The 12036-nt window shown below is 36.0% G+C and overlaps 5 protein-coding genes across 5 annotated transcripts; 3 read left to right on the forward strand and 2 right to left on the reverse strand.

Moving 5' to 3' along the window:
• The first annotated feature begins 845 nt into the window (after nucleotides 1-845).
• LOC108835045 (calmodulin-binding protein 25) lies at nucleotides 846-1811 on the forward strand. The gene has a single exon (XM_018608352.2). The coding sequence runs from the start codon at nucleotides 969-971 to the stop codon at nucleotides 1662-1664; it is 696 nt and encodes a 231-aa protein (XP_018463854.2). The 5' UTR covers nucleotides 846-968; the 3' UTR covers nucleotides 1665-1811.
• Nucleotides 1812-4794: 2983 nt separating this feature from the next.
• On the reverse strand, nucleotides 4795-5856 carry LOC108861024 (heavy metal-associated isoprenylated plant protein 45). Its single transcript, XM_057010422.1, has 3 exons — nucleotides 5736-5856; nucleotides 5567-5642; nucleotides 4795-5288 (listed from the first exon to the last, which is right to left on the reverse strand). The coding sequence occupies exons 1-3, from the start codon at nucleotides 5781-5783 to the stop codon at nucleotides 4936-4938; spliced, it is 477 nt and encodes a 158-aa protein (XP_056866402.1). The 5' UTR covers nucleotides 5784-5856; the 3' UTR covers nucleotides 4795-4935.
• A 1951-nt stretch (nucleotides 5857-7807) lies between these two features.
• Nucleotides 7808-10713, forward strand: LOC108859690 (aladin). The gene is made up of 14 exons (XM_018633598.2): nucleotides 7808-8009; nucleotides 8094-8149; nucleotides 8264-8431; nucleotides 8601-8715; nucleotides 8796-8895; nucleotides 8990-9169; nucleotides 9252-9310; nucleotides 9474-9561; nucleotides 9650-9731; nucleotides 9834-9933; nucleotides 10020-10071; nucleotides 10153-10290; nucleotides 10359-10446; nucleotides 10526-10713. The coding sequence occupies exons 1-14, from the start codon at nucleotides 7952-7954 to the stop codon at nucleotides 10571-10573; spliced, it is 1332 nt and encodes a 443-aa protein (XP_018489100.2). The 5' UTR covers nucleotides 7808-7951; the 3' UTR covers nucleotides 10574-10713.
• On the reverse strand, nucleotides 10682-11510 carry LOC108835044 (50S ribosomal protein 5, chloroplastic). The gene is made up of 2 exons (XM_018608351.2): nucleotides 11351-11510; nucleotides 10682-11165 (listed from the first exon to the last, which is right to left on the reverse strand). The coding sequence occupies exons 1-2, from the start codon at nucleotides 11424-11426 to the stop codon at nucleotides 10807-10809; spliced, it is 435 nt and encodes a 144-aa protein (XP_018463853.1). The 5' UTR covers nucleotides 11427-11510; the 3' UTR covers nucleotides 10682-10806.
• LOC130495208 (uncharacterized) lies at nucleotides 11434-11982 on the forward strand. The gene is made up of 2 exons (XM_056986534.1): nucleotides 11434-11550; nucleotides 11669-11982. Exons 1-2 carry the CDS (start codon nucleotides 11439-11441, stop codon nucleotides 11980-11982), a joined length of 426 nt encoding a protein of 141 aa, XP_056842514.1. The 5' UTR covers nucleotides 11434-11438.
• The last annotated feature ends 54 nt before the right edge of the window (nucleotides 11983-12036 follow it).

The raw sequence follows: 12036 nt of genomic DNA on the forward strand, positions 1-12036 counted from the left end.
AATATTTTAAAAACATAAATTGAATTGTTAGATTTCCGGATTAACCGGTATAATCACAATCGGGTTGAATTTAAAAATACTGATTTAATTAAAAAATATTTTAAAAACACACTCTTAAAAAATTACCAAAATATTTGTTAAATTATTAGTGAAATTTTTCATCGTAAAATATTCCGCGCTTCAAAAGCGCGGGTCAAAATCTAGTAACCGTTTAAAAATCAGATACATAATATAACTCTTCATGTATATGTAAAGGCACATTAGCTAGCTTAGCTATATATAATTCCACTTGGCACTTGTATATGTCATAGAGTTTTTTACCTGCATTTACGTAACGCAGAGTTTCTCTTACGAGTATTTTGTTTCAAAAGTTTGAATCTAATAACCGTTTCGAACGAACATATATACAATATTATTGTCGGTGCATGACAAAGATGTATTTAACAGACGAAACCAAAATATTACATTTCAAATTCAAAAACTTCAAAAACGAATAGACAATAGTAATGATACAATTAACACGGGCTAAAGAACCTCTCTACATGCAGAAGTGAACAAATTACGATTCAAGAACTCTGTGTTTTAATAAGCAGGACTGGTTTTAAGCCGCCCATTGTTGTGAAGAGTGTATTTTTTCTTTCGTTGGTCAATAAGAAGAGACTAACAACGTCATTATTCTTAATCAATGCGGGATAAGTTGGGTAATGGACTCATGGGTTTAATTAATTCAGACCATAGACGAGGCAGAGCTGAGTCAGACTTCCGTACAACTCTGCTGACGCGTGTCCTAACGCGTTTTCTCTCTCTCTCTCTCCGCCGTCCTATTTATTAGCTCTCCTCGGCCTTCATTCCTTCACTCTCTCTCTATCTATAACTTCTTCTCCACTCCTATAAAGAAAAAACGAGAGTGCTCCAAAATCATCTAATTCGATTTCGAATATTTTTTTCGCGGTGGTTAAAACAAAAACATGGCGTCGTCCGATGGATTAGCAAGCGTTGACCCTTGGTCATTCCGACAGAGCTTCAACATCGACTCGTGGTTACTTCCCGATCCTTTCTCTCACGACAGCGATGTACTCGCTAAAGCTCTTTACAAATCCAGCTCCGATCCTCTCTCTCCTTCGGCTTTCTTCGATTCCGCCGCCGCCGTCTCCGATCTTTCTCCTCCTCAGACCGTCTCCAACGTCTCCTTCGGCTCAGATCCGGAGATCGCCGTCGGCTTCGGTGGCGGTGGTGCCAAGCGGAAGCGTGGTCCCGGTGTTTCCGGAGGTAAACCGGCGAAACGCCGATCTCGTGTTTCCACCAAGAAGTCTCAGACTACTTTTATAACGGCGGACGCGGCCAACTTCCGGCAGATGGTTCAGCAAGTCACCGGCGCGAAGTTCGTCGGTTCTTCTCCCCACAGCATTTTTGCTCCGGTCGTGAAGCCGGAGCCGCATAGGCTCGCGACCAGGCTACCGCCGTCCGGTGCTTTTGATCGGTCCTCTGTGGTTCCGACGCTTGATACGTCGTCGTTTTTGTCTGACCATCAACAGGAGAATATGGTAACAGAGTTAGGCTCTGTTTCAGCGCCGGTGAGTTCGGCGGGTGTTGGTGGAGGATCCGCCGTGGAGTTGGATAGTTACCCGAGTTTCCCGACGCTTGAATCGTGGAAAGTTATGTAATCTAATCGGATTTAATTTTAGTGTTTTGTAGATGTAATCCTGTCTTTTTCTTTTTTTTTTATTTAACTCTTTACCCTTTAGAATGTCTTGTATGTGTGTTTTTTTCCCTTTTTTTAATCTGGTTAATGAATATCTTTGTTATCGTCCCTAGATTTGTCTATGGAGTCTCTTGTTCATACTCTGCTGCTTTGACTCTTTTTTTCATATAAATTTTGTTAATTTTGATGAACATGGAGTGTTTAGAGCTTCCTATTGATGAAATGCGGATTTTACAAAAAAAAAACTACCTTTTAAGAATTTGCATTTGGAGTTACAAGTGGTTGTCTCCTGTCATGTAACTAAGACAAATATATCATAAGTGGTCATCTTTACTTTCTTGGAGATTTGTGCAGCTCAAGATAATAAGAATAGCTCTTTACATTTTAACCGCCGGTGAGGAGAATGGAGTATAGATTTGATTACTGGGATGCTAAAGAATATCTTTCTTGATGGTCCCATTGACATATGTTGTCAATATCACACAGTAGGACAATCAATCATATACGTTACCACCACCATAATTAAATGTCTCCATTACTGATACAAAATCCATATATTTTTCTTTAAGTGTGACTGGATGACATGTGTAGCAACAATAAAGCAGAGTAAAAGATTTTCAGCAAGCGAGGTAAATTGTTTCTCTAGTTAGATAGAGAGAGAGAGATGTTATGCAACTTTCACATAATCACTCCAGTTCTTACCAGTCACATCCTAATTTTCGAAATTTATCTGTTTTCCCAATATAATGGTAGAAACTGGTACTCACACGATGAAGCAGATAATGTAATGGCGACAAGAACAGATTATGCAAAATAAAAGTTTGTCTTCCAACAACTACACCTATAAGAGCATGTCAAAGTAAACGATAGTGCTAGAACCCAAGTCAAAAAGATTACATCGTAAAAAGAAAAGTTAAAAAAAAAAAACTCTCATGAGGGTTTGGTGATCAGAAAGAAACAAAAGGTGAATTCTTAATTGATTTATCTACAAAGAATGAGAAAAGTCGCAGGAAATTTAAAGTTGTTCAAGTTTTCAATTTTTTAGCTTTATTAAAAGCTGAGTCAACGTCAATGCCACAAAAGAGGAGGCAGTGATCAATCTCATCAGCACTCATGTTCTTAGTTTTGAAAGTAAAACGTCACTTGCGTTGAATCCTTGACTCCTCAATTACACGACACCATTGTCCCGTTGAGATTAAACTTTCCTATTAGAAAGAAAACGTAAACTGAAGACAACGCCAGCTTAAAAATTCTGAAACGTGGACATTACTAGATTTGGATGAACTTAATCGTTTTGTTGGATATGTGCGCAATGAATTTGGTATGAGAATCTTTTTTTAGAAACAAAACAAAAACTGGACGGTGGAAACTCCAGCAATAAATATAAGGAGGGACCATAGGTTTGACCAAGCGATCATATAATTTAGATATGGACAGAACAAAGACTAATGCAACGGCTACAAATATAGGTGGTTGTTGGTTGCACCTGAGAAGGGGGTTTATGAGGGAAACATCCTCTTCTTTGTCTGAAATCAGATTCAGAAACTTATGTAGCACCTCATGTGGTTGGGTCTTTGGACTTCTTAACATACGAATGAGGAACGACATAAATGAATGCTTATTGAATCGGGTGTGATATAAAGAAACCTTATAAGAAAGTGCTACAGAGTGAGCATACACCTTTGGAACTTCATTTTTGTCATAACACCTACATCTTCACGTGGCTTTGCTTTTGTGATGAGTTATATTACATACATCTTTAAATGATTTCTGAAAAAAAAATACAAAGCGTAAATGAACGAGATAATATACTCATACTTGTGTATCTATCACATCATCCACACTTGATCTTTTTTTTTTTTTTAACTTATCAAGTTAAAATCATCAGTTTGGTATTTCTGTCAAGAAAGCTTTGGGTTTGTTTTTTTAATCGGCGTCCTCCTCCTCTGGTGTTCCGGGAACATTGCCAGCAGCCTCCGTAAAAGCCGCTAGGAGTCACTGACTAGTGAGTGTTCGTAAGATCTGCTCTTGGCTTTACTCTTGTTCCTCCTGATTTTTGCCGTGAGTTAAAGTAATGTTTTGAGATGAGAATAACATGTTTTCTGTTGTTCTGAACTCTATTATCTCCATCAACACCAATTGTGGTTGTTTTGGATTCAGTTTCTTGTGTAGTTGTGTTCTCTAAGGATTTTTCAAAAACTTTTTGTGGCCTCTGAAAACATAATGGGGTTTAAGCATATTCTGATTTCAATTTTTTTGTAACTCAAAATTTCATTCCATGAATGATATTTATTTAGCAATAAAATTATCCGTTGATATTCTTGCTAGCATGTATACCACTAGCAAAGCAGCTACAAAAGTTCCTCCAGAAGAACAACATGAGTTAATATCGGGCCTAAAGTCACAGAGAGGCTTATATCGGGCTTATACTTTAGCATTAGGCCCAACTAATTATCGCCTAAAGTCAAGCCGTATGGCCCGTATAGATATTTTGTGTTTGATATTTTGTGTATGGCCCAAATAGATTCACCAACCAATAGAATTTATTATTACAAATTTGAAATCTTTTAAAAAAAGAAACAAAATATTGTCAAATTATATTACGTTATAAAAATAAAAAATAAAGTAAAAATAAATAAAATAGTACTAAATACAAAAAATACGTATTTTTTCAGAAAAAAATTAATACCACAAAAAAATACTAATCTCTAAGTGTTAAACCCTAAATTTTTTAGTAAACCTTTGGATAAATTATAAAACTTTTATTTTTAAAAAAATATTTATAACACAATCAACAAAAAACTATACCCTAAATCCTAATCATAAACACTTGGGTAAATCCTAAACCCTTGGGTAAATTCAAAAGTCTAAGATTTAATGTTTGCTGGAAGCATTAAAAATATTTTTTGAAAATATTTTTTTTTAGATTAAAAAGTTTTGTTTTTGTAATTAATATAATTTTTATTTTGAAAGTATAATATAATTCAATAATATTTTGTTTTCTTTTTTAAAAGATACTGAATCTTTATGATACGATCCTATTGGTTGGTGAACCTGAACTCTCAAAGGATTTGTGTATTTGCTATAAAATGTAACAATAATAGTTTAAATATAAGTACATATATCAAACAACTTACATTTTAGAGGGACAAAAAATAATACAATATTTATTTTGTGTGATGACAAAATGAATTAATGAATGAACGAACGAAAAAAATAATAATACAAAAATATCACATGACAGCACAAGCATGTACATTATCATCACTAAAAAGATGAAGAGCATTTTCATCAACTTTTTGTGGCGGACGAGGATAGTAAAAACCGTTGATAGTAGAGTCATCATACGAATCATATTTCCCATTGTATGAAATAGTATTCTCTGCATGGTTTATCTTCTGAATCGGTTGTTCCATGTATTGAGTAGGATTCGTATAAGAGTCGCCAAAATATCCATTGTAAGGAAATGGCCAGAACTCTGCTGCTCGTCCCGTTCGTTTCACCATTCTAAGAACATCTTCCCGATCAATGTACCCTGTGACCGTCACTTTTTGTTGATCCACGTCTATCTCCACCGTATCCACTCCTACACGTATAGATTGGTGATTACTAGACCGTTAATCATGGCCGGTCATGGCCAAGTACGATTAAACATTCGTCTTGACATTCTAATTTTTAAAAACTATCACATATAAATTAAATGATCTCTTAACTTCAAAAAAGTTGTATTAAAATTCGACTTAAAATATTTATGATCTCTCGAATCTTATAACTGGTTTTGCCGTAGTTATCAACAATCTCGTATATACAACGTTATAAGATTTGTATACTACTTAAATCCATGTTTTTTATATGTTTCCTTACCATCGAGTTTGGAGATAGCTCTTCGAACTTTCTTTTCACATCCTTGGCAATCCATATCTACCAAAAGCTCCACAACCTTTAGACAACAGAAGAAAAATATACATTAGAAGATTGTAAGATACATAAACGGCTAGTTGAAGAACATGTCGAGCAAAGATCATCAACGTACAGATAAAGCGAGTGGTAACCGAGAGTTTCCATGTATCCAATCACGCATTGTCTTTAGATATCTTTCGGAGCCTTGTACGTTTTCTCTTAAGATGATTTTATTGTTTTTGCTTTCTGTAAGATCTTTGGTTGTATATAACTTATGAGTTCATAGACATATATATAGGGAGAAATGTCTGCGCGTGTTGGGAACACTTGGTGTGTGATTCCAAGTAACCGCGTTTGCGTATTGTGAGATGCAAAAAGCTTATGTCCTAAGTCTTAACATTACCTTGGGTTTCGGTGTTGCCAGGGTTTTTCTTTGTCTTCTTATTATTTTATTTCATTTTAATTATTGTTTCTTATAGTCAGCGTAAGGGTTTCACCATTTCATTTCCAATTTTAGGTATATTCCAGCTAAGAAAACATAAGATGCGGTTAGATACATATTAGTTTGTTTCATCAAGACTTTTTATATTTATATAAGCGTATCCTTGACCATTTGATGTTTTAGAAATTTAATTATGATTTTTACAAGTTAAATTATATTATTAAATTATATAAACTTGAAATATGATAGAAGAAATCTCTATGTTTTATTTTTGTTGCATCATAAAAGGTAAATTTAGTGTTGACAAAAAAGGTAAATTTAGTAACTCCATCCAAAAACTTAAATTTATTTATACCAAAAAAACTTAAATTTATTGATATTAAAAGAGAATTAAGAAAATAATTTAAAACTTAACATGACGTGGAAGCACGTGACTTGTGTCAATATCTTATTAACATTTTTTGCATATAACATATGTGTTCTAGGGTAAAGAATTTCGAAAATAGTCTTTGTTTTTTTTGTTGGGACAACCAGAAGGTCCAGAACCGCAGTGGCAATCATCTTCAAAAAGTCTATTTCCTGCCAACTAAACGGTGATATATATACACACAAATTACAGTTAAATATGAGCTGATGTTTATAGAAATGTTAAGTGTGAATAGCTAAAAAAATGTACAATGTCGATGGATTTGCCGTCTGCAAGAATCTTGTAATTAACAGAATCTTGTAATTAACAGAATCATAATAACTCGCTTTAACACTTACGAAAACAAAACCAAAACCAAATGGGCAAAACAACAATGCAAGATGTGCACAATATAAGTCACCATCACACATATAAAAACGAAATCATTTCATGAACATAAACTAGCTTTGGTTAGTTTTGTTACCAGAGAATACAAAATATTATGAAAGTTGGTGGCCACCTAGTCCGGTCCGACCCGGACCCAATTTAATCCATCCTTGGTTTGATTAATATTGGAGTGATTTATTTGCTTTACAGCCTCTTCTTCAATATAATTTTTTCAGCGTCTTATTAATTATGTTATTAGAAATATTATATAGACGATTCCGCAGCCGACAATTCTACCACCACCGTATAAGAACTATCATATATGATTTTAATTATATTATCAGAAATATCTTAATTATTACTTTTAGTAAGCTCTGTGTTTTTGTGGATTATAATTCATATTTCAAGAGAAATATATCACCTTTTTTTTTCTTTTTGTGTGAAAAAAATATAAGCCAACTATTTCAAATAGCACTTTTAAGTTTTTTGCCAATTAATTTACAAAAAAAAGTTTTATCATAAAAATAGTACTCAAAAAATAAAATGACTAAAATAGCACTTTTTGTTTTCAAAATTTTAATATTTATTTTTTATTTTTAAAAATTTGAACAAATTTCTAAAACTCTACCCCTTAATTCTAAACCCTAAGTCTTAGATTAATTAACTCAATGGTTATATTTATCCTTCAATAAATTTTTTTTGATCATTTTCCTTTTTGTGATGTTATTTTTGTGACAAAAACTTGGTTTGATGCTATTATTATTTTTTTTTTGTCAAATCACTTTATTTTTTTCATAGTGGAAAAGAAATATATTTAAACAACAATTTTTTTTAATAGAAAGTCAGTTTCAAAGAAAAACCAACAATATTTTTTTAATTTAATTATCTACACTCAAAAAAGAAAAATTATCTACCAGCCGAATATGCGAGAAATTGTTTGGAAAAAAAAATAATCAAAACCCCTAAATCAATTACAAAACCCCTAAATCAAAGGGCTACAGCAATATCACACTCCTTTCGTCTCTCCGGCGAGAATCCGTCGCCATTCCCCGTTTTCGAATCCACTGTTTCTGATTCGGAGTCTGGATTAATACAAAACCAAAGCAAAGCGACAATGGCATCGTTTCCCCATCCCGGTTCCGTCACCGTCTGCGAGATCAACAGAGACTTGAGTAAGCAAAAGCTTTCTCCTTTTCTCTCAATTTTACTCTTAAAACTTTCGGAGCTTTATTCGTTTTTCTTTAAACCGGATGCAGTTACGGCTCAGAGCTTATCCGATGATCGAGCTCAGGAGACTTACGGAAAGATCCTCGTACGTTTCCCTCTTCCTTATTCCATGTTTCGTATTACATGTTAACTCTAAAAAAAAGGGCTCGCCTTTTTGACAAAGTTTCATGCTTTCCCGTCGTCGTCGTCGTCGTCACAGGGGATGGTGTTTAGCCCTGTTCCGTTCGAGGCTGTACCTGGCTCTGTTGATGAAAACGAAGGACAAGAGAGTGGTGGTGATAAGGGAGTTGTTGAGAGGAAAGGGCTGGTGGCCACACTGCAAGGGATGGTCGCTGACTCTCTTAAACAGATTCTACGACCCATCGATGTAAGAACCCTGTTTGATTTCTGTGTGTTAGTTCTGTTGGTTGGTAAATGTGTCATTCTTGTGATGGATGATGATTACAGTAGTTTGAGATTGTCATCTACTTGGTGTTATTTTCTGTAGATGTTTTTGGTATGAATCATCTTCTCTTTTATGCACAACGTGTTTCTAGGTAAGTCTTCTGTCAGAGATTGATCTTCAGGGAGTGAGTTGGCATCAAGGGAAGCATATTATTGCCTTTGTATCTGGTGCCAATCAAGTATCAATTCGTGACTATGATGACAAAGGTCTGTTTTTAAAATCTATTTATATGTCCATGCTTCTAGTACTGCACACATGCGGTTTGATATTTCTCCTTTTTGTGCAGATGAGAAAGAACCTTGCTTACTTACAAGTGATTCTCAGACAAGTGTTAAAGCCCTTGAGTGGAGGCCAAATGGTGGAAAATCCATCTCCGTAGCCTGTCGGTGGGGTTTTATGGCCTCCGCTGAATACAATCTACTTTTAATTATTAGGTAGCTTCATTAGATGACTAAGTAACAACTGCTTCTATTGAAATAGGGGAGGGATATGCATATGGACTGCTTCCTATCCAGGTAACATGGCTTTGGTTAGAAGTGGTGGTTCTTCGTTGAGGGGAAGTCTCTCTCGTGGCTCTGGAGCTCGCTGGATCTTGGTGGACTTTCTCCGGTGTCAAAATGATGAGCAGATCAGTGCTCTCTCATGGAGCCCATGTGGAAGATATCCTGAAACTGTTTATGCTATATTGTTTTTTTTTTCTGCTAACTTTTATCCATCATGTTATCTCTTGACGTATTTTCACATATTTGGCATCAGCTTCATATGACAGCTCATCTTTCACCATATGGGATGTTTCTCAAGGTAATAGAAGGACCCCTAGTAACACTTTTTATTAATGTTTCACCTCCACTTAGCTCTGGAAGTAACTCGCTGTCATGCTCTTGTATAATACTTTCTATCTTGGATGAGAAAATACTTCCTGCATAACTCGATTTAGTTTTCTGATTAATATTATATATTGCAGGGGCAGGGACACCTATTCGACGGGGACTAGGTGGCATCTCGATGCTTAAGTGGTCACCCACAGGGGACTACTTCTTTGCATCAAGATTGTAAGACATCGACTCTATTTCTTATACGCAGATGTCGAAATTAAGTTTCATGTTTGATGTGTTTCTATGTGTTCCTTTCTTATAACAGTGATGGGACATTTTGCCTTTGGGAAACAAACACATGGACATCAGAGCCATGGTCTTTGTCTACTGGATCTGGATCTGTTACGGTATATGTCCCTTCTTCGCTTGTATGAAATTTCATTACAACTGTGTTTCATTTTCTGTTTAATGGACTAAACTATGATTACTTACTGATACTTTTCTAACAGGGAGCATTATGGGATCCGGAAGGACGTTTCATCTTGATTTCGTTTTCAAAATCTTTAACACTGGGCTCTGTTCATTTCTCATCCAAGCCACCATCCTTGGGTATGCATAAATGTTGAAGTTTGTGTTATACTACTAGAAATACATACTACTTAGCATACTGATCCTCTTGCATTGATACATTTCAGATGCCCATCTGTTACCAGTTGAATTGCCAGAGTTAGCTTCTTTGACTGGCAGGTAGATGATCTTCTGTTAAACTAAATCCACAGAGATGTCTTTATTTGATTGTTTTCTTCTCATTTTGTGGTTTTCAACCAGCGAGGGAATCAAGAAGATGGCATGGGATGCATCTGGGGAGCGATTGGCTGTGTCATTCAAAGGAGGTGATGAAAATTACAAAGGATTGATTGCCATATACGACACTCGAAGGACCCCTATTGTATCAGCATCACTTGTGTAAGTAACTTCTACAACTAAAGCAACACTTCTTTTGTGCATAGTCTAATACTTTTTTATGTTTATAGTGGTTTCATCAGAGGACCCGGAGAAAACCCTGAAGCTCTTTCCCTTTCATTCCATGACAAGTTCAAGCAAGGTCCACTCCTCTCCGTGGTAAGCCAAATGCTTTAAATTAAAGTCTCTTTACATTGCAAAGTATATGTTTTTCTTAATCAGTCTTTCACTGTTGTAGTGTTGGAGCACTGGATTCTGTTGCACCTATCCTCTCATCTTCCGCTGACATGCTCTCCCTTGATGAGTGCAAGCTCCAAACTTTTTGCCTCCATCTATAAACTATTCTCTCCTTTGTAATGGTTCTATTCTATCTAATACTGTTCACTCTTTGTAATGAATCCTTTTAAATAACTCAGCTTGAGATTAATCCAAAAAATAATGGTTCCAGAAAGTTTACAAACACCATTACAAAGAAAAAAAAATCAAATGAGAGGGGGAGCAAAGGGATCAGCATTAGCTCTAAACATTCTTGAGCTTCTTCATCTTGGAAGGTGGCCAACGACCCTTCTTCCTCAGCTTACGCTTACGAACCAGACGTTTCCTGCGTAGCCTTATCTTCTTGGCCAGCTTCATCTTCATCCTCTGTTCAAGCAGTAACTTCTCTTTAGCTTCTTTTGATTCCAATGGTAGTTTGTCAACTGGAACAGCAGCGACAACAGTCTTAGGTGGTTCCTCATTGCTCTCGGGCTCAGCTCCATCGACTCCAGAAGCAGCTGCTTTCACAATCACTGCTCTTCTTCCATGACTTTTACTGAAGTTGTAAGCACTGAGAGAGACTCTGTTCTTTGACTCGACAGTGTTGGGTTTAAGGCTGAAAACTGAAAATTCAGACAATGAAGAAACCAAAAGATTAGAGCTTTGATTAAGTGAAACCTAAAGATGAGAGATTCAGTGCTAAGAAACTGGAGTTTTGGTTTCTTGGGTTTGTAATGGAGATTTTCCCAATATGATTCCGTAGAGAAACGAAGCTAAAAGCAATACGTAATGACTAGAAGCTGCGTACCTGGTGAAGCGAAAGACGAAAGTTGAAGCCTTGGAGAAGAGAGAGGAGCGAGAGAATTGAAACAGAGAAGAGCCATCTTCTTCTTCGAATGGAAGGAACAACTTCGCCTTCAGACATTCATTTGAAGTTCGAGTTTAGTTTCTGGATAAGCTTTAATGAACGGATTGGATTTGATCCGAACCAATCCGGTTTTCTCTTTGGTATGGATTCGAATTTCGCTATTTATTTTATTTGTTAGTTCCGGTTTAATAAAATTCAGTTACAGAAGTTATAAACCGAACCGACTTTGTGTGTTGCTGTTCGGTTACGTTTTTACAGAATGGTTGACTCATGATGTTAAGGTTGTGAGATGGCGAGAAAGCTATGTTAAGGTTGTTCCAGAGGAGGATAGTGGTGTCGAGGAACTTCCAATGGCGGAGGACATATCTATGGAGGGTGAGAGAGAGACAGAGAAACAGATCATATATCTCTCAAACAGAAAACCAATTTATCAGAAGAAGGAAGGGAAGGATCCGAGGGAAAAAAACCAATTTATCAGAAGAAGGAAGGGAAGGATCCGAGGGAAAAAAACCAGACAATCGCCGGTTTCATTAGCAGGCGGCGAGAAAAGAGCAAGAAACACGGGAAAGTAAGACATCGGAGATGAACATGTGACTGTTTTGAACGCGGACCTTGACACTTGATGA

Source organism: Raphanus sativus, chromosome 5 (genome assembly GCF_000801105.2).
Source record: "Raphanus sativus cultivar WK10039 chromosome 5, ASM80110v3, whole genome shotgun sequence".
Taxonomy (NCBI): Eukaryota; Viridiplantae; Streptophyta; class Magnoliopsida; order Brassicales; family Brassicaceae; genus Raphanus; species Raphanus sativus.